Source organism: Leptonychotes weddellii, chromosome 8, assembly GCF_054177405.1.
Source record: "Leptonychotes weddellii isolate Sample4059 chromosome 8, ASM5417740v2, whole genome shotgun sequence".
Classification (NCBI taxonomy): Eukaryota; Metazoa; Chordata; class Mammalia; order Carnivora; family Phocidae; genus Leptonychotes; species Leptonychotes weddellii.
The window spans coordinates 60978484-61000628 of NC_138376.1; the positions used below are offsets into that span (position 1 = coordinate 60978484).

General features: G+C 34.9%; 1 protein-coding gene across 6 annotated transcripts in view; it reads right to left on the minus strand.

Moving 5' to 3' along the window:
- The window catches only part of IBTK (inhibitor of Bruton tyrosine kinase), a 208417-nt gene that overhangs the window by 76752 nt on the left and 109520 nt on the right, over positions 1–22145 (minus strand). For 2 of the 6 annotated variants that reach the window (XM_081828588.1, XM_081828586.1), the window contains exons 2-4: positions 13902–14602; positions 7395–7491; positions 6115–6239 (exon numbers count right to left, since the gene is read on the minus strand). In XM_081828588.1, coding sequence (XP_081684714.1) covers positions 6115–6239; positions 7395–7491; positions 13902–14222 — 543 coding nt within the window. In that variant the 5' untranslated portion in view covers positions 14223–14602. Of the gene's footprint in view, positions 1–6114; positions 6240–7394; positions 7494–9315; positions 9595–12442; positions 12502–13901; positions 14603–19749; positions 20170–22145 lie in introns of those variants that run through there. The other 4 variants (XM_081828587.1, XM_081828590.1, XM_081828591.1 and 1 more) reach the window with 4 other exon arrangements.

The following is a 22145-nucleotide window of genomic DNA, read 5'->3' on the forward strand; positions in this document are numbered from 1 at the left end:
ACATTCAGGGTAACTATTGAAAGATATGAATTTAGTGCCATTGTATTGCCTGTTAGGTGACTATTACTGTATACTGTCTGTGTTCCTTTCTGGTTCATGTTACTCTTAGGCTCTCTCTTTGCTTAGAGGACCCCTTTCAGTATTTCTTGTAGGGCTGGTTTCGTGTTTGCAAATTCCTTTAGTTTTTGTTTGTCCTGGTAGTTTTTTCTCTCTCCTTCTATTTTCAATGACAGCCTAGCTGGTTATAGTATTCTTGGTTGCATATTTTTCTCATTTAGTGCTCTGAATATATCATGCCAGTCCTTTCTGGCCTGCCAGGTCTCTGTGGATAGGTCTGTTGCCAATCTAATGTTTCTACCATTGTAGGTTACATATCTCTTCTCCCGAGCTGCTTTCAGGATTTTCTCTTTGTCTCTGAGACTCGTAAGTTTTACTACTAGATGTCGGGTTGGTGACCTACTTTTATTGATTTTGAGGGGGGTGATCTGTGCCTCCTGGATTTTGATGCCTGTTTCCTTCCCCAAATTAGGGAAGTTCTCTGCTATAATCTGCTCCAATATACCTTATGCCCTTCTCTTTCTTCTTCTTCTGGAATCCCAATTATTCTAATGTTGTTTCGTCTGATGATATCACTCATCTCTCGAATTCTGCCCTCATGGTCCAGTAGTTGTTTATCTCTCTTTTTCTCAGCTTCTTTATTTTCCATCATTTGGTCTTCCATATCACTAATTCTCTCTTCTGCCTCATTTATCGTAGCAGTTGGAGCCTCCATTTTTTATTGCACCTCCTTAGTAGCCTTTTTGATTTCAGCTTGGTTAGATTAGTTCTTTTATTTCTCCAGCAAAGGTTTCTCTAATATCTTCCATGCTTTTTTCAAGCCCAGCTAGTATCTTTAAAATTGTCATTCTGAACTCTAGTTCCGACATCTTACTAACGTCCATATTGATTAGGTCCCTGGCAGTCGGTACTGCCTCATTCTTTTTTTTGAGGTGATTTTTCCCATCTCGTCATTTTGTCCAGAGGAGAATAGATGAATGAGAGAACAAAATATTAACAGGGTAACAACGGCCCCTGAAAAATATACACTAAACAAATCAGAAGAGACCTGAAACCGGGGGGGAGGAAAGAAAGAAAAAAGAAAAAAAGAAAAAGAAAAAGTTAAAAAAACAAACAAACAAAAAGAATATGATCAAATATGATCAGGCTGGTGCATAGATCAGTGCCACACACTAGATTTTGGGCGTATTTTGGTCTGTTAGCAGAAAGTGCCTCCCAAAATTTTAAAGAAAGAAAAACTTATATATGTACGAAAATAAGGGTAAATATGATGAAGGGATGGAATATGACTGTAAAGATGAAAATTATAAAAGACTTTACAAAAGGAATAGATAAGAAATTGGTTGAAAAAATAAAGAAGTGGATTTAAGAAAAAAAAGGAAGAGAATGTGATCAGGCAGGAGACTAGAACAAAGCCATACACTAGTGATTTAGGGTATATTTTGGTCTGTTGGAAGAAACTGTATCCCAAAATTTTAAAGAGAGAATAACTTATATATATTATATATATATATATATATATAATATATATATACCAAAAATAAGGTTAACTACTATGAAGGGATAAAATATGACTCTAGAAATGGAAAATAAAAAAGAATTTTTAAAAAAGGGGTAAGATGTTGGCTGAAAAAGGGAAAAAGAAAAATTCAAAAAAAAAAAAAGAAAAAGAAAATTTAAAAAATTATCTTTGAAGGACTAAAGAATCATGGGAAAAAGCCATGAATTCTATGTGCAGTATTCCCCTAGTGCTGGAGTTCTGCAGTTCTCATTGATCGGTAAACTTGGTCTTGGCTGGCTATTCCTGCTGATCTTCTGGGGGAGAGGCCTGTTGCACTGGTTCTCAAATGTCTTTGCCGGAGGCAGAATTGCCCCGCCCTTGTTGGGGTGGGCTAAGTAATCTGCTCGGGTTTGCTCTCGGGAGCTTTTGTTCCCTACAAGCTTTCCGTACAGCTTTGGAAGAAGAGAATGAAAATGGCGGCCTCCCAATCTCCACCCTGGAGGAGCCAAGAACTCGGGGCCCTACTCCTCAGTGCGCCCCCCAGAGAAAAGCAATCACTCCCGTCTCCCCAGTCTCCGGCCGCACTCCATGCTCACCAGGTCTGTGACCGAGCATTTCTATCTCTGGCTCACGACCCTGTATGGTCTCCAAACCCAGCAGATTCCTGTGGTGCGCTCCCACGCCCCTCCTCCCGGGGCAGGAAGGGGAGTCTCCCCTGATATGCCGCTTGTTGGGTCCCTGCTTCCAGAAAGTGGTCGCTTTTCTGTTCAGAGTTGCCGCTATTCTTTTCTTCGATCTCCTGTTGAGTTCATAGGTGTTTAGCATGGTTTGATTCCTATCTAGCTGAATTCCTGGGACCAGATGAAATTTAGGTCTCCTACTCCTCTGCCATCTTGCTCCTCTGGAATCGACTTCTTCTAAACTCCTGTTAATGTTGCTATTTTGACCTCTTTCCATGAATCATGAATGTTCATGGCATCTGGAATGGTGAATCCCTTCCAGAAGATTTTCAATTTATTTTGCCCAGATCCATAAGAGGAATCACTACCTATGACAACTATAGCCATATGAAATGTATTTCTTAAATAATAAGACTTGAAAGTCAAAATGACTCCTTGATCCATGGCCCACAAAATAAATGTTGTGTTAGCAGGCATGAAAATAACATGAATTTCATTGTACCTGTCTATCAAAGCTCTTGGGTGACCAGGTGCATTATCAATGAGCAGTAACATTTTGAAAGAATCAATTTTTCTGAGCACTAGGTCTCAACAGTGGGCTTAAAACATATATTCAGTAAACCATGCAGTAAACAGATGTGCTGTCATCCAGGTGTTGTTCCAGTTTTAGAGCACAGGCAGAGGAGATTTAGCATTATTCTTAAGAACCCTAGGATTTTTAGTTTGGTTAAGTGAATGAACACTGGCTTCAGCTTCAAGTTACCAACTGCATTAAGCCCTAACAAGACAGTCAGCCTGTCCTTTGAAGCCTTGAAGCCACTCACTGACTTCTCCCAATAGAAAGCTGTTTGTCTACATTGAAAATCTTGTTTAGTGTAGCCGCCTACATTAATGATCTTAGCTAGATCTTTGGGATAACTTGCGGCAGCTTCCACATCAGCACCTGTTGCTTCACCTTCACGTTGATGTTCCAGAGACCGCTTCTTCCCTTAAAATTCATGAGCCAACCAACCTCTGCTAGCATCAAACTTTTCTGCAACTTCCTCACCTCTCTCAGCCTTCATGGAATCGAAGAGAGTTAGGGCCTTGCTCTGGATTACGTTTTGGCTGAAGGGAATGTTGTGGTTGGTTGGATCTTCTATCCAGACCGCTAAGACTTTCTCTATACCAGTAATAAGGCTGTTTCACCTTCTTACCATTTGTGTGTTCACTGGAGTAGCACTTTCATTTCCTTCAAGAACATTTCCTTTGAATTCACAACTTAGCTAACTCTTTGGTTCAAAAGACCTAGTGTTTGGCCTATCTCTACCTTTCTCACTAGGCTTAATCATTTTTAGCTTTTAATTTAAAATGAGGAGGCATTCAACTCTTCCTTTCACTTAAACACTTAGAGGCCATTTCAGAGTTCTTAACAGGCCTAATTTCAATAATTTGTGTCTCAGGGAATTAAGGAGGCCCAAGAAGAGGTAGAGAGATAGGGGAACAATGGCCAGTGGAGCAGTGAGAACACACACATTCATCAGTTAAGTTCACCATCTTATATGGATGTAGTTTGTGGTACCCAAAAACAATTACAATAGTAATATCAAAGATCACTGATCACAGATCACCAGAAGAAACAGTTAACTCCTGAGAAACACGTGTTTGAACTTCAGTGCGCATCCACTTATATGCAGATTTTTTCCAGTAAATACAGTATAGTACTTTAAATGTATTCTCTTTTCTCTATAACTTTCTTAATAACATTTTCTTTTCTCTGGTTTACCTTATTCTAAGAATACAGTGTATAATGCACATAAGTATGTGCTAATTGACTATGTTCTCAGTAAGACTTCCAGTCAACAGTAGTTAATTTTTTGGAGAGTCAGAAGTTATGCAAGGATTTTTGACTGCATGGAGGGGTCAAGTGCCCCAAACCCCATTTTCTTCAAGGGTCAACTATATAATACTAATGAAAAAGTTTGAAATATTGAGAGAATTACAGAGTTACAAAGTAAGGAAATCCTATTGGAAAAATGGCAATGAAATACCTACTCAGTGCAGGACTGACATAAACCTTCAATTTGTAATAAATACAGTGTCTATGAAGTCCAATAAAGGGAAGTGCAATAAATCAAAGTATGCCTGTTTGCATGTACGTACATACTTAACCTCTACACCACACTGCTATTTTTCAAAGCATCTAATATTCAGTATATTAATTTTATCTTAATACTATTTAAAAATCCTTTTTTCTTACTTTTAAAAAAATGTACATTTACATTTCTTATGTCATCTATAAATATTTCTAACTTTGAATATAAAAAATGATTACGAAATAAAGAAATCTCAGAATTATTTTCCAGAAAGACAAGTTCTTATGGAAAACAAAATTAGAAGCTGAATTACAAGCTCTACTTACACATATCCTTTAACTACTTGGTAAGTTCTGTGACTACATATACTTATCATAAGTAATATAAAAAGTCATTATCTCATTTAACTATACCACAAATACCTAAAAATAAAACCCAAAATTGTATTCATATTTGTAATACAAACTTAGAATCTGTAAAGGAAAAATCATTTTTTGAAACCAGAAATAATACATTTTGTTCAATTTTATATTCAATATTAGAATGCCATTCTATAATTTGACTTATATTCAACAACCAATAGCAGAGTTTAAGTGTTACAACCTTAAAACCTCAATTTTTTAAGGAGATAAGTGATTATGCCTTTTCATCTTAATTCTCTGGAACATATTATGCTGAGATTAATAATTTCTTCCGCATAGCAGTATAGAATCAGCCCATTTCAGTGACTAATGGGGCTCTCTATATAACTGGTGCTCAGTAAATATTCCCATAAAACTTGCCTTCTCTTTTCCAAATGTTATTTACAGTTTTCTTTCCTAACCTATCCACAGTGCTTGCTTCAACCCTCATTCTGTGGTAAATAAAATTCCTTATACCCTTAATCTCTTCACAAAATATTCTCACTTCCTTGCCTTAAGTGTAGCTTTCTCCATAAGTGTACTATTTCATCCTAACCAAGGATGAAAATGCTCATTTCCTCTACAGCACATATATCTGAGGACCAGAAGGTATAATAGGTCTCTGGTTTACCAATGCTACCATTTATTCTTTCACTTTTGTTTAAAAATCCTTGCTCCTGAAAAAGCTCAGCTCATGAAAGTTGACTAGATCATGGATTAACTCAGAGAAGGAAAACAGGAATCTTTTCTAAGTAAGTGCCCCAACTGTGATCAATCGTTAGTGGCTGCTAATGGGTGGAAGAGCATTTTAAGGACTCTAAGGACCTAGTTAAGCTCAGATGAACACACACACACACACACGCACACACACTGCATTATGGAAAAAGATGAGTATGTCAACAGTAGCAAAATCTATGGAAGTGGAAGACATCATCCAACATAATGAACTAAGACCAAAGACCAAAACTTTTCAATTGTACCAACTAGAATTTTATAATTACTTATATTTAAGAACTCAGGTTCGCTCACCTAAAACTAGTAACACTGAGTTTCAACAACAAATTCACTTGAGAAACAATATGAAGAACTCTAATTTTTGTGAAATGAAAACAAATGCTAGAAAATGTATACAAGCTCTACCTTTAAAAGTAGTATCTCTATAGGGCTTTCTAATTTCTAACACTGCTTGCACAAACATCTCATAGTTTTATGGTATTTAACACAATGTAAATATGATTAAAGCTAACACAAAATCTAAAATAGAATTCGTGAAGTTCTGTTGATTTCTAAGTGTTATTATCCCTTCAACAAAGTTAACATAATCCACATGAAAAGATAAACTATCAAACACAAAAGTTCTTTTTAATCTCTAAAAGTACTCAGACTGTACTTCAAAATACCTGCTTGATATAAACCCCACTCCGGGAGAACAGATCCACCAACTCTGGATGATGTTTGCTATTCTGGCTTCCATGACCCAGGGTGAAATTCGTATTATCTCCCCAAGTGTAGACATCTGTAGGATCTAAAATGTAAATTAATTTTTATACTCTTATATTTTAAAACAAATATCAGTTGAATTCAATTATATATATACTAATCAGTTTACCTCAAACACAGACTCTTTACAGGAACTAATTTAACCAGCATATTTAGAAAGATGATATCAACATTATCTTTTACATTATGAAACTATTAACATATTATCTAATTCTAGGAACAGAAACCAGAAAATCCAAATCAGCACAGGGCTATCTCAATGTTAGGAATCTAACACTTGTTTCTTGTTTCGTTAGCAGCTAGTTTAACTGCCAAATGAGTAAAATACCACCTGCCGTATCCACTTAGTTTCCATGAAAACAATAATTATAGTTATTTAAATACAGAATGTTACTAAGAGATACATAATATATATAGTAATATTATTTATATATTATATACATACATATAAGGGTTCTAGATGAAACAAATGTGATATTAGTTACTGTTCCTACAGAAACATTAACTTCAACAGTTTGCTCCTTATAGACGCAAAAATCACACTCGTGATCAGGGTAATAACTATTTTAAAGTGGGATAAAACTTAATCACAGCTAAGTTATGATCTAAGTCTTCATTTTTATTTTGGAAGGCATATAAATTCCCTGAATGGAATTATAACTATAACTTGCAATACAGTATCCAAAGTAGAAATAAAAATGAAAAATGTGTCCTTACTTAGCTTGCTCACTACTTAAATGCAAATTATAGAGTGGCCCCATTTAAAACTCTTCTCCTTTTCCACCAATTTCCATTTTCCAAGTTCAAAGGCAAACAAATTAGAGAAATAAGTAAAATCAGAAGGATGTGAGGGTAGAAGAATCACTTCCTTTCCCCCTCTACCTCAAGTATTGATGTTAATTTCTGGACACACATTAATTACTTTACAGTAGTTACAGTTCTGTCTTCCCACTTAGGGTGTGTTTTTACTCTTACATAGTATAGATTGAAATTGAAAATGCAAAATAAACCAGTGTTCTGAATAAAAACCCAAAATTATAAGGTAACACACACCAAGGTAAAAGTTCTTTGCAGATATCCACACACAAATCAATTTTCTCAGGTATTTTAATAAGAACAAAGTTTCATTAAAATTTTCTAAGCTGTACTTTAATGGAATATATTTATGGAATTTTCTTACCAGTAGTTTTGAATACTACATGAGTTGGTCTATCCTTCATTACAAGATCCAAAGCTGACAAGCCTTCTTTGTCTTGAATATACAGACTAACACCATGCTAAAAAAAAAAAAAAAAAAAAATACGAAAAAAGTCTTCAAGTTACCTCCTATGCCCACCACATTTTTTTCCACACACACAAGAGAATTAAGAAAAATCAAATATCTAATTCTTAAAATAAGAACCAGAAAACCTGAGGAAATAAAATAAGTAACATTTAAAATCAAAATGAACTAGATGTGAAAATTTTCTACGGTAAGGCAAGTCTGGCTGCCTAGAAGGACCTAGCTCTGGGTCTGTCTGTGCCTGTGCGTGCACTACACTTTACGTATTTAAAAAGCCATGCTCCATGTCTAGTTCAGTTAAGGGCTATAAGAACTTCAAGGTAATGGCACAGCAGTACTTATATTAGAATTTAGTATTTATAAATATAATGTGATCACGTAGGGCCCATCTCTTCTTGCCTTGAACTTTGTTATATCCAGTATTTACATTAAAGACAATTACAGTTCTTTATTTCTATTTGTGTGATATAAGTTTTCATCTTTGTACTTAAATTTTTTATAGCACTGTTTAGTTATGGCTTCTTATAAATCACATATAAATAACAGTATCCTTAAAAAACCTGAGAATGTGTGTGTATGTGTTTTAGGGATGAATTTAAAGTAATCTTTCTATCTTCACAGTTCAAAATCAAACATGAAACAGAATATTTTCTGTCCCACTTATTTAAGGCAGTTAGACACCCTATCCCTATCACCATACTTTTCTATCTTTTAAAATATAATGGAAGGGGGGCAGGAGGGACAGAGAGCAATGTTCAATTCATATTGTTATTACTTAACTACAGTTTTTAAATATAAAACGTTCTCCTTTTCAAGAATAACTTTTGGTACCTCACACCAGTCAGAATGGCTAAAATTAACAAGTCAGGAAACAACAGATGTTGGCGGGATGCGGAGAAAGGGGAACCCTCCTACACTGTTGGTGAGAATGCAAGCTGGTGCAGCCACTCTGGAAAACAGTATGGCGGTTCCTCAAAAAGTTGAAAATAGAGCTACCCTACGACCCAGCAATTGCACTACTGGGTATTTACCCCAAAGATACAAATGTAGTGATCCAAAGGGGTACATGCACCCCAATGTTTATAGCAGGAGTGTCCACTATAACCAAACTATGGAAAGAGCCAAGATGTCCATCGACAGATGAATGGATAAAGAAGATGTGGTATAATATATATGATGGAATATTATGCAGCCATCAAAAAAAAGTGAAATCTTGCCATTTGCAACGGGTGGATGGAACTAGAGGGTATTATGCTAAGTGAAATAAGTCAATCAGAGAAAGAAATGTATCATATGATCTCACTAATATGAGGAATTCTTAATCTCAGGAGACAAACTGAGGGTTGCTGGAGTGGTGGGGAGGGATGGGGTGGCTGGGTGACAGTGAGGAGGGTATGTGCTATGGTGAGCACTGTGAATTGCGTAAGACTGATGAATCACAGACCTGTACCTCTGAAACAAATAATACATTATATGCTTTAAAAAAAAAAAAAAATGAAGATAGTAGGAAGGGAAAAATGAAGGAGGGAAATCGGATGGGGAGACGAACCATGAGAGACTATGGACTCTAAGAAACAAACTGAGGGTTCTAGAGGGGAGGGGGGTGGGGGGATGGGTTAGCCTGTGATGGTATTAAAGAGGGCACGTTCTGCATGGAGCACTGGGTGTTATATGCAAACAATGAATCATGGAACACTACATCAAAAACTAATGATGTAATGTATGGTGATTAAGATAACATAATAAAATTAAATTAAAAAAAAGAATAACTTCTTGTATTTGCTGATAGTTTAATATGACATTCAATAATTAGACTTACCTCTATTTTAATCTGTGCAAGTCATCACTGCCTGTCTGTACACAGTTCACTTGGGTAGTTACAGGCAGAGAACTATGAAGTTATTAAACTCTGTGACATGTTGGAATCCTCTGTTTTAGGTTACTTAGGAAAGAAGAATCTCCTCTTACCTTGTAACAATGGATTCCTAACAAACTAAAACCAATTCTAAGTTCATTATGTTCCAGATGGTTATAATACTTGATTTCACAAGAATTGTCAATGAGCAAAAAATACTCAAACGAGCTAACCAGTAAAAAAAAAAAAAAAAAAAAAAAAGTGATCTAAGATTTTGATAAATTTAAAATCATATGTTACCTAATACTTTAAAAAAATTAGATATAATAAATCCATGTGAGAAGCCAGGAGTTTAACCTTTTAAGAGAAATGAAGGCAGATTCCAGGACAAAGTGCTCCAAGCTATGAAGGTGACAAATGGGATCCCAGAAACCGAGATCCCTAGAGAGTTTATTTTGCCAGTTTTATAAATTTTTTATAATTTTTTTATTTTTTATAAATTATAAATTTTCCTAAACTTTACCAACTGGACCCTATTAAGTAAGACCACATATATTTGCATCATCCTAAGTAGCCCCAACTGCGTAAGACTACATTTGTTTGGCCATTAGAACTCCCTAGATACGGTAGACTCTGACATTTTCTAATATACTCATCTTAAAGTCTAAGGTTGCAGGACCAGTGTGTAGTCTATCCTATTTATTTAAAGATCAACTCTTTACATATCCCCAAAATAGTAAAGTCATTACCTTGTTAAATAGCATCTAAGTATTACCAGGCTTATAAACCTGAGCATTTCATGAGAATGCTCCACAACAAGGAGCAGATGCACTTCAGACACAGCTATTCCACTACAAACCACTAATGACACTACTGGATAGGTCTGTCTGCAAATACAGAGAACTGTTTTTGTTTGCTTTGACTATCTTCCTCCAAAGCAAAGCATAAGATAAAGACTGGCATGCAGGTAATTTCCTTGGGAAGAGATCCTAGAAAGTGAGGACCAGAAGAGTAAATAAAAGGAGGAAAAACCAATACAAGGATGTGTTATCAAGTAGGCCATTGCTAAGGCTTGTGCACGATCCTGCCAGGAAATTCTGGGAACCTTATACAATATATCACAGAGTAATTCTCCAGTTGAGGAATAAAAGGGGTAAAGGTTTACCCCCAGTTCCCATTCTTCATTAGCAAAGAGTTGCTCTAAAAGGGATTTAACTCTCCTATACTTTTGGCTGGTCATGCATGAATGCCAAGCTTTGGGACATAAAAGAGGCAAGCAGTAGATGCTAGAAACAAGCTGCAGATTTATACCTATACAAAGCTGCTAGAAGCCTGTACACAACTGGCTAGAATAAGGGATGAGGCCAAAATTATATGAAGTGGTTCAAGAGAAGTATCTGATACACTAATTTTTCCAAACTGGTTATGAGCTAAATTGAATGAGTTTAATATGGCTCTCTCACTATTGCTGCCCGTATACTGCCAAAAAAGTCAGAATCAAAAGACTATCTTGATTCTCAGAGTCCATAGTCTCTTGTGGTTCGTCAAACTGAGGGTTCTAGAGGGGAGGGCGGTGGGGGGATGGGTTAGCCTGGTGTAGCCTGGTGATGGGTATTAAAGAGGGCATGTACTGAATGGAGCACTGGGTGTTATACGCAAACAATGAATCATGAACACTACATCAAAAACTAATGATGTAATGTATGGTGATTAACATCATAAAAAAATTTTTTAAAAAAGACTATCTTGAGACTATAATTTCCAGTGGGGTAAAACAGGATGTATTCTACTCTCCTTCTTTCAAGCCTATTCTTCAAAGCTTTGATAATACTGTTGGATACACTGGCTAGATGCCCTCATAACTAGAGAAAACAAAAAAATAAGCATTCTCTTATATTCAAATGACATGGTTTTAACATTATAAACTAGGAATAGTTTTAATAAACTGGTCCGGCTATCTAATTATCCTGGGGCAGGGAGGTGGCAGATACTTCAGATCAGTTCTACTTAGTTTATAACTCTTCTATTTTAGTTTGAGGAGATTTATCTTATTTATGATTTGACAATTAATTGTATTACTCTTATTCATGACTCGTTCTATTCTGTGAGGTATCTGATATCCCTCTAATAAAATAGCTTTTTGCTTAGGGAACCTTAGTTAGCTTCTGTTTCTATGAAATAAGAAGTCTAATACACCAACATTTATTGTCCTATTTGTTTATTTAATTATTTGGTTTCAGTCTATCTCCTTCTACTAAAATAAAAACTCAAACAAAAAAAAAGGACTCTGTCTGTCGTGTCCATTACATATCCCTAGGACCTAGATTAGTGCTTGGCACACATCAGGCACTCAAAAAAAAAAAAAAAAAATTGTTCCAAATACTTTACAAATAGTTTAGCATTTAATCCATACAATCTTATGATTAAGTTAGTTCTATTTATAAATGAAGAAAATTAAAGCAAGTTTTTCCAGAATAGTAAGTAAACCACCAGTATGAAAAAACAACGGCATAGCAATAACAAACAGCAGGACACTACAAGCATAAACAGTCTTTGCCAGCCACTCATCTTGTCATGGAACCAAGGAGCCAAAGAAGATATGCATAAGATAGGCTGTCTCTCCTCCAGCTTTTGGTAGACAAGTAGTTTCTGCTGAGGTTTTGTGTTTTTGTTTTTTTGTTTTTTGTTTTTTTTATCTTTGGCAATCAGGAACTGACAGTGCGGGTGTATATTTATTGTACAATTTGTTTTGGCAATTAAAAAGTCTTATAGCTATAAAGTTGTTATCAAATGCAATTTATTTAAAATGTGTATTTGTGGGGCGCCTGGGTGGCTCAGTCGTTAAGCGTCTGCCTTCAGCTCGGGTCATGATCCCAGGGTGCTGGGATCAAGCCCACATCAGGCTCCCCGCTCTGTGGGAAGCCTGCTTCCCCCTCTCCCAGTCCCCCTGCTTGTGTTCCCTCTCTCGCTGTGTCTCTCTCTGTCAAATAAATAAATAAAATCTTAAAAAAAAAAAAAGATAAAATGTGTATTTGTGTATGCTCTCTCTCTGCCAACCATAATACCTTAAGGGCTATAGTTGTCATAATACCTTATATGCTACAGTTGTCCAGAAGTGGAACTGACATGCACACTCCAATCACTGCAGCTCTTCCAATTAAATGATGTTGAAAGGTCAAAAGAAAAAAGGATATACCATGTTGAGACATGAATACTAAATGGATAGGAAAAGGTTTTTGTGGGAAAATTTTATCAGTGCAATGCATCCACTGTTAGATATCTATCATTGATCAATAGGGCTCCAATGATAATAAAAGACAGTCAAGCCAAGCGCAAGGTGGCTGAAGGCACAAATTTCCTGGCTTCTCTTATCCAAGGAGGAAAGAATGAGGATTTCTAAAGAGAAATGAAACCCCAAAGGGAGGGAAGGTCCAAAATTCAGACCAGATCCTATTTCAAACTGAAGCCCCAAATCCTGACACCTGAATGTCAACTCCTATGACAACAGAAAATCCAAGGATGCTCTCCAGCTTTATAGGACTGGAGTCATCCAAATTTCTAGCAGAAACTGGAAAAAAGCTGAGGTTTTAGATGTGGGAAAGGGTAAGAGTAGAGCTGATAAGATGCTTTAACTCTTACCAACCTAACTTTCTGTATAAAATAGATTACAGTAAAGAATTAAACCATCTAAATCAAATGTTTTAGATGTAAGAGGAATTAACAGTACTATTAGTAAACTTTTTTAAACTCAAAAATAGATGAAGACACTGAAGATAAGCTCCCTAATGTGACCATAAGTTCCTTGAGGACAGGAAGTGTTTTGTTCTTTTCTGTGTCCTCTACAAACATGATAAAATGCCTGTACAAAAAAAAAAAAAAAAAAAATTCAATTTAAAACTCATGACTTCTGATTCTGAGTTTTTAATGTGCATTCATTAGTGAAATGACATTGGGGTATATCTCAAAACATTTCATTATTTGACTATACAGTACAACAAACCTAGATTGAATCTACTTGATGGGAAATTTCAAATAAATTAAACTGATTCTAATTACTATTTTTACAACTATAAACACTTTATCCTAGCCAAACAAGAAATAAGCATACTATCCAAAACAGTCCTTAAATGTTGTATTTCAATAACTAGTGCCCTTTTAAAGTAGCTAATAAAAGTTAAAGAAAAGTAAACCATTTTTCTTAAGAATACTAAAAGATAGGTTAAACGGATTAAATGATAAAATGTGTGGGATTTACTTCAAAATAGTGTGAGATAAACAAAGGCAGTGGGGATATATATAACACATAATTAGCCAACAGTCCATTATGTATTGTAAACTTTGGTATATGTTTAAAATTCTACATCATAACAAGTCTAAATTAAAATATATATGGATTTGAATTCTAAAGATGAGTCAGTTACAATAGTAAAAGATATCAAACAACTGATAAGAACAAACTCAAATCTTTGGAAAATAAATGGGGTGTCTGAAAAAGACTAAGAAAAGCATATGCCAGAACAAATAGTTTTAAATAAACAAATGACACTTACCTTCAATAGAGACCAAACACAATCAATATGTCCATAAAAAATGCTTCTGTGCAAAGCTGTCCATCCTGATTCCTTGTCTTTCACCAGTAGATCCACTCCTTTCTCAATAAGCCAATCTAACACTCCTTTCTTTCCACAGGAGGAAACAAGGTGGAGGGCATTTCTGCCAAAAGCATCTTTGATAGTTGCAGCATTGTAACAATAACTGGAGAGAAAGGCCTTAATCTGGTTTTCATTCCCCTTTGTTACCACAGAAAGGACATCCAAAGCATGCTTCAGGGATCGACACTTTGATGTGCAGTCAGGGATGGAAGAATTCATCCTAATTGTTTTTATACTGCTTAGTTTAGTTCTTCGGAGTAGTCAGTTAAGATTAATTTTTAAAAATGAAAAAGCCAGGACAAAAGGTGCTATTCAGAAAGATTTATAGAGAATAAATGACCTGTTTAGGATTATAATTTAAATCCTCAATGGCAAGAGTATAAAACTATATATCTTTGTACAATTTATTTTGGCACATAAATCAAAAAATTATAAATAGTTCTATAAAGTTTATATCAAATGCAAGTTCTCTATTAAAAAAAAAAACTCTCCACAGTTTATAAATTATTCCTGGAGTCAAGCACCAAGGGGGAGTGAGGAGGGGAACTCCCCCTCCACACTGTCTGATCCTTTTAAATATCCATAATTGCAAGGGTGACCTATAAAAAAAAGGGAAAGAAAGAGAAAGTAAAAAATACAAAATCTACCTCTTGTTCTCCTCAAGTACTTTACAACTACCTCTATATTTAAGTGCCCCTAAAAATAAATAAAGTTCTCCTAATTCCTATTTCAAAAAGATAAATAAAAGTATGTCAACTTTTCACCTTCACATCCACAGTATCCTAGAACTATACTAATCATCTTCACCTCCTTTTTTCCATTCTGCTTAAAGTTAACCTCTGTATCTGTACTCTGGAGTCCACCTCTTTCTTTCCAAAAGCTTCATTCCTTCTCTCTTGTATTTTTACACTCTACTAGCTATGTCCCCACAAGATATAAGCACACTTAAGTCTACCATCTTTATAGCAATCCCATCTCAAACCTTTACCCCCTAAAATCATTTCATCACCACCACCACAAAAACCAACCCTCTCATCATTCAGTTTTTACTAAGAGCCAGGCACTGTGATAATGTTCTCTGTGCCTGAAAAGTCCTTCACCATAGGACCATAGGAGGAGATGATAATTAAATACCAGGTATCAAAACAACTAGGTATCAACCTGAAAAAAAAAAAAATAGTAACTTTACTTACTTTATACCTTACACCAATATAAATTCCAGATGGGTCAATGACAAACATAAAAATAATACCATAAAAGCACTAGAAGAGAGCATGGGAGACTCTTTTTTATAATTTCAAAGTACAAAAGGCCTCTCTAAGTATGATCTGAAATTCAAGAGTTGTAAAATATTAATAAATTTAATCAGTTTAAAATCTACATTAAAAAAATTTTAAGACAAAAAAGGAGAAAAAGCTTCCTTAACATATAGTCTCTACAAATAAGAGACCAACAGAATAAAACTCAAAGAATTTGGTATTTCTCAAAAAAAAAAAAAAAGGAAATTTAAACAGATTTTTAAAAAGAGACACACCTCACTCAAAAGAAATGTAAATTAAAATTATAATGAGATACCATGCAACAACATGAATGGAGCTAGAGAATATAATGCTGAAGCCAGTCACAGAAAGACGAATACCGTATGATTTCACTCATGTGTGGAATTTAAGAAAAAAACAAATGAGCAAAGGGAAAAAAGAGAGAGACAAATCAAGAAACAGACTCCTAATTATAGAGAACAAACAGAGGGGAGGTGGCAGAGGGGATGGGTTAAATAAGTGATGGGGATTAAGGAGTGCACTTGTCTGTGATGAGCAAAGGGTGATTCATGGAATTGTTGAATCACTACATTGTACACGTGAAACTTAAATAAAACTGTATGTTAACTAACTGGAATTAAAATAAAAACTTTAAAAAAACTATAATGAGATACCATTTTTTTATCTATCAAAATAGCAGAGATCAAAAAGGTTGACGTTACTATGTATTGACAAGATTGTAAGAAAATACATACTCTACTCCATTGCTGGTGCATATAAACTCATACAATCTCTTTGGAGAGCAATTTAGTATAGTTGTAAAAATGTAAAATACACCTTTTTTTCTGACCCAAGCAATTTTACTTCTAGGGATTTATCTTGGAAAACCATATCCAGTGTGAAATGGCATAAGTACAAGAATATCCAATGAGTCATTGTTTTAAATAGTAAAGCGTGGAAAAAAACTAAATAGTTAGAAGTAATTATGTCCATGCAACAGAATATTATTCATGTATCAGAAAGAATGAAGCAGCTATATATTTTCTGATATGAAATAATCTGCAAGATACATTGTACAATGTCCTTTAAAATGAGATGTATATATAATACCATTTATGGAAAAATTGTATATGTATTTACACATTTGTGCTTGAATATGCATGAAAGATGTCTAAAAGAATACATAAGAAAATGGTTAAGAGTGGTTCCTCTGGAGAAGAGCACCAATAAGTGGAGACAGAAATGGAAGGCATACTTACTTATATTTTACTACAAACCACTTTTGAATGCTTCACCATGAGCATGAATACCTATTCAAAAATAAATATCTAAAAAATATAAATAAATGCTAATATATTGATTAGAGAGTCTGTCGGAAAATATAGAAAACTCAGCCACCATATAAGAGCTTCTAACTTCCTTTTTTCCAATACGCTACCCTGTCTGCTTTGCCCTGTTCAGATCTGGAGAAATGAAATACAATTTGTCAACTATTTGATAAACTACTATTCTTCAGGTTTTTTACTTCCTGTTAGAGAACTAACCACCTATATATTAGAAATTTTATATCTAGAGTGGTCTAGATGGACTATTTCTCCATCATCTTTTTATTTATCATCTCCTAATTATTTTTCTTTCAATATTTTTGTACTCTAGATTTTATTCTATTTTATTTTAGTCCTCTGGATTTTAAATAACTAGTCAATCCATTTCATAATGGTTAGATTTTAAAGCTTTTATAATAGAAACTCTATGTAAATTCTCTTCTCCAAGGTATTGATCATAAATACTTTATAGAACAAACAATCCTAAAACCACAAAAGACCCCAAATAGCCAAAGCAATCTTGAGAAAGTAGAACAAAGGTGGAAGCATCACACCCCCTGATTTCAAACTACATTACAAAACTGTAGTAAATAAAACAGTATGATACTGGCATACAAAGAAACACCTAGATCAATGGAACAGAATAGAGAGCCCAGAAATAAACCCATGCATATATGATTTATAACAAAGGAACCAAGAATATACAATGGCAAGGGGACAATCTCTTCAATAAATGGTGTTGGGAAAATTGGACAGCCAGATGCAAAAGCATGAAACTGGACCCTTATCTTAAACCATACCCCAAAATTAACTCAAATGGTTTAAAGACTTAAATGTAAGACCTGAAACCATAAAACTCCTAGAAGAAAACACAGGCAGTAAGCTCCCTGATATAGGTCTTGGAGATGATTTTTTTAATCTGACAACAACATCAAAAGCAACAAAAGCAAAAATAAACAAGTAGTACCACATCAAATTAAAAAGCTTCTGGACAGCAAAGGAAACCATCAACAATGAAAAAGCAACCTACAGAATGGGAGAAAAATTTTTGCAAATCATACATCTAATAAAGGGCTAACCTATATAAAACATCCAAAGAATTCATACAATTCAAGAGCAAAAAAATAAACCATCTGATTAAAAAAATGGGCCAAAGATCTACATAGATTTTCCAAAGAAGACATACAGATGCCCAACAGGTACATAAAAAATGTTCAACATCACTAATCATCAGGGAAATGCAAATCAAAACCACAATGATATATCACCTTTCTCCTTTAGAATGGCTATTATCAAAAAAATAAGAAATAATTACTGTTGGCAAGGATGTGGAGAAAAAGGAACCCCTGTACATTACTGGTGGGAATGTAAATTGATATAACCACTATGGAAAGTAGTATGGGGGTTCCCCCAAAAAATTAAAAATAGAACTACCATATGATCCAGCAAGTCCACTTCCAGGTATTTATCCAAATAAAACAAAACACTAACTCGAAAAGATATATGCACCCCCATGTTCACAGCAGCATTATTTATAACAGCCAAGTTATGGAAACAACCTAAGTGTCCATCAATGGATACATGGATAAAAAAGTTATATATACATATATTATACAGACACAGACACACACAGACACACACACACACACACACACACACAATGGAATATTATTCAGCCATTAAAAAGGATGAACTCTTGCCATTTGCAACAACATGGATGAACCTCAAGGGCATTATGCCAAGTGAAGTAAGTCAGAGGAAAGCCAACAGCATATGACTCTCTTATATCAGACTGGGGGTGGGAGGGAAGAAATGGATGAACTGGTTTGTTTGTTTTAAATAAATTGAATAAATTTTAAAAAATAAAACTTAAATTCCCTAAAATACTTTTTTCATTTCTAGTTTTAAATATATACTTTGAATGACAAAGAAAAAGTTATGAGGCGGCTACTTAGAGGGACATATATGAGTTCACTATATGTGTAGGGGAAACTTCTGTGCACCATAGATAGATATGAAACATTGCAAATCTGCACTTTCAACTCCCATTTCAAACCACACTGAGTCAGAAGTCCTAAATCTAACTAGTTCTTCACTATTCTGACTTCCCCATCTAGAGGTGACAGCACAGAATTAGAGGATTCCCAATCCTTTCTAGCTCCAGTTGTATCTACTAGTCTGTATGTTTTATAATTTGATATAACCCTTATAACATTCATCCCCACCTTAAACTGTTGATTGGTATAAAAAACAAAGTGTTTCTTAGTTAGCTGACATAAAGAAAAAGGTATCAAAGCCTCAAGTAATTTAAAATGTGAAAACTGGAAAACAAGATACATGGCAAAATAGTCAATTGTAGTTAATTTCATTCTTTTGAGGCTCTAAAATTTTTCCACTTTTGTATTTTCAGTGTATTCATAATACCTGAAAAGAACTACTTACTGGCAAATAACTCAAACACTACATGAAAGAATTAAGGTATAACCAAAGAAAATTCCCTAATTGTTACTATACATAAACAATTAAAATGGAAAAAAAAGGGTAATATGAATGTAAAAATGGTAGCATACTATAATATATGAGAAACATACAGAATACTATGAACATAAATATGGAAGTGACTAAGAGCTGGTGTTTCTTAGAGTCTTACATATTTGGATTCAAATATAGCAATGCCGGCTGTTACTAGTTACATAACTTTAAAAATTACATAATCTCTCTTTTCTTCATCTGAAAACGGATACAATGTCACCAACTTCACAGGGTTACTGTAATGATAAATGAAATTGCTTAGCCTGGTACCTGGCACAAAACAGGCATTCAACAAACAGTAGCTTTTATTACTATTATTTCTTCAGTAACAAAAGGGTAACAAATTTAATCTCAAAATTCATGTTTGAGTTTCATTGTCTCTGCTACCTGGTTTCCATGCATATTTCTCCAATTAAACCATACATACTATGGTTACCAAAATGACCTCCAAACCTACAAATACTTTTAGATACTTCCAGTTCTTACTTAACTTCCCTGCTTTTAGTCATTAACACCGCATTCTCCTACGGTATCTATGAAGGGATACTGAAAGCATAGGGAACTACTGAAGCATTTAAGCATGGGCTCTCTCTCACCCCTTCTTCCAAAGCCATTATCTCTTCCCCTTACCTTCAAATTTTGGGGTTCTCTCAATGTTCCATCTTCAGTCTTCTCTTCCTCTCCACTTCATATTCTCCCTGGATAATTTCAATCTCTTTCTAGCTTTTAACTGTAACCTACATGCTCATAATCCCCAAATACGTCTTCTACCCTCACATCTTTCCTAAATTCCAGGCCCATATTTCCAATTACCAGTGTAAATGTTATTTATGCATTCAATAAATGCTCACCGAAAGCAAAGAAAGCAAAGGAAATATTTATTAAGCACCTAATACATACTGGAAATTTTACATCAGAGAGGTTAAGTAATCATAGCACCAATAAAAGAGGAGTTAGAATTCAAGCACAGATCTGTTTAATAGCAAAGTCCAAGCTATTTCTACTATACTACACCGCTTCTCCAGTGCATCCTCAGTAGGTCACAAGGTACTGGGAATACAAAATAAATATGGTATAAATATTTTAGATAACATAATAAAAATACAGATTCATGGATAATACTGAAGTGAAACTATAGCTCTTTTAACATCTGTATTCAATGAACAATATTTATTATCTATTATGGTCTCTACCGTCAAAGGGTCACAGTTTGATAGAGGAGACTGATTTTATTTAAGCAAGTAATAAAAACATGATTATAAACCTATGGTAAAGATAAAACAAGTGACTCATAGGAATAGGGAGTTGACAAGAGAGAGATACGGAAGATTTCCCACATTACGATGAGGACATGTTTGCCTGATAAATTCAGGGTGGGTGGGCATTCAAGGCAGAGCGAACAATAAATATAAATAAAAGCATCAGAATCATTTTAGTCTATTCTGAAAATTCCAATTCAGAAGAAAGAAAACAGCGAGGCCTAATATATACACAAGGATGGGCCAGATGATGAACAGCTTTCTGTGCCTTTCTTTAGGGATAAAGAAAGTGAGCAATTCAGAGACACATTTAGATATTTAAGCTCTTGAATTGACAAGATGTGGTGATAACTCTCAAATTTCTAGCCTGATTATAGGTAGAGTAGGGGGTAAATACTTGGGAAATTAGAAAAACAAAACAAACTTTTAAAAAAGCAACAAATAAAAATTAAAGGTGAAAAGTTGTTTTATATGTGATGAATATGAAATGCTGATGGGCAACTGACCGGTAGCAGTATAGGCAATTGTTCAACCTTGGGCACTGGCCCACCACAAAGGCGTTAGCCAGTAGAGGTTGAGCCCTCAACATCGACTCATAATTGTTCCACTTACCCTTGGTAGGAGTTTAGGTATCTTCCTAAAACACAAATCTGATGGTGCCATTCTCTGACAAATCCAAGCCTAACATCTACATTTCATGTGTTAAGGTTAGCCTGTGACTTCAGGAAGAGGATATCAATTAAGCCTGGAGACCATGTGGCATGTAAAATTCAGACTCTTAAATTCAGAACACCGGAGGTAGGAACCCAGGTACACCACTAACTAAATGATCCTAGGCACATCACAATTTCCTAAGCTTCAATTCTCTCACTTAGAAAAAGTGGAAACAACTATTTATATCCTGAGTTGTTCTGAAAATAAATGAGACAGTTCATTCGTATGTAAGCACCCAACAAATGTTTAAAAAAAAAGAGAGACAGAGAAAGGAGTATATTAGTACACAGGTCAGAAAAAGGCATAACTTTATTAGAGTCCTTTCTGTTTAGAATGCTTTTCACCCAAACCCTTACAAGACTGCCAGTGTGTCCATGAGTTAGTTATAGAGTATCCATCATCTTTTAAATTTTGATATGAAAATTCTTTAAAAGAAAAAAATAGGGCGCCTGGGTGGCTCAGTCGGTTAAGCATCTGCCTTTGGCTCAGGTCATGATCCCAGGGTCCTGGGATGGAGTCCCACAGAGCAGGGAGTCTGCTTCTCCCTCTGACCCTCTCCCCTCTCATGCTCTCTCTCTCTCCCTGTAATAAATAAATAAAATCTTTTAAAAAAAATTATTTAAGTTTTGATATGGACAACTAACAAATTTCAGCCTCATATTGCCCCTTTATATATGAGTACCTTCATTTTACAATGAGGAAATTTACTTGAAAGTTTAAGCAGCCTATCCAAAATTAAAAATACAGAAAAGTGTACTCTAGATTCTATCTATTCTATTCTACCCAAATTGCTCTCTCAAAATGAGAAGTAGAATAGTGTAGTACAAAAAAATTACCCTTATTTGTAGTCATAAGAATTGGGTTCCTACTACCTAAAACCTTGGCCAAGTATCTCCCTAATCCTATTTCACCATCTGCAAAGTTGATGATAATAACTTGCCCCGTTAGTATGTACCTTGCCTACACAAAGATTTTAAGTTCTCGGGGCGGGGGGGAACAGGGATGTCATATTTCTTCATATTTCTCACAAAATAATATATATTCCATAAGTAG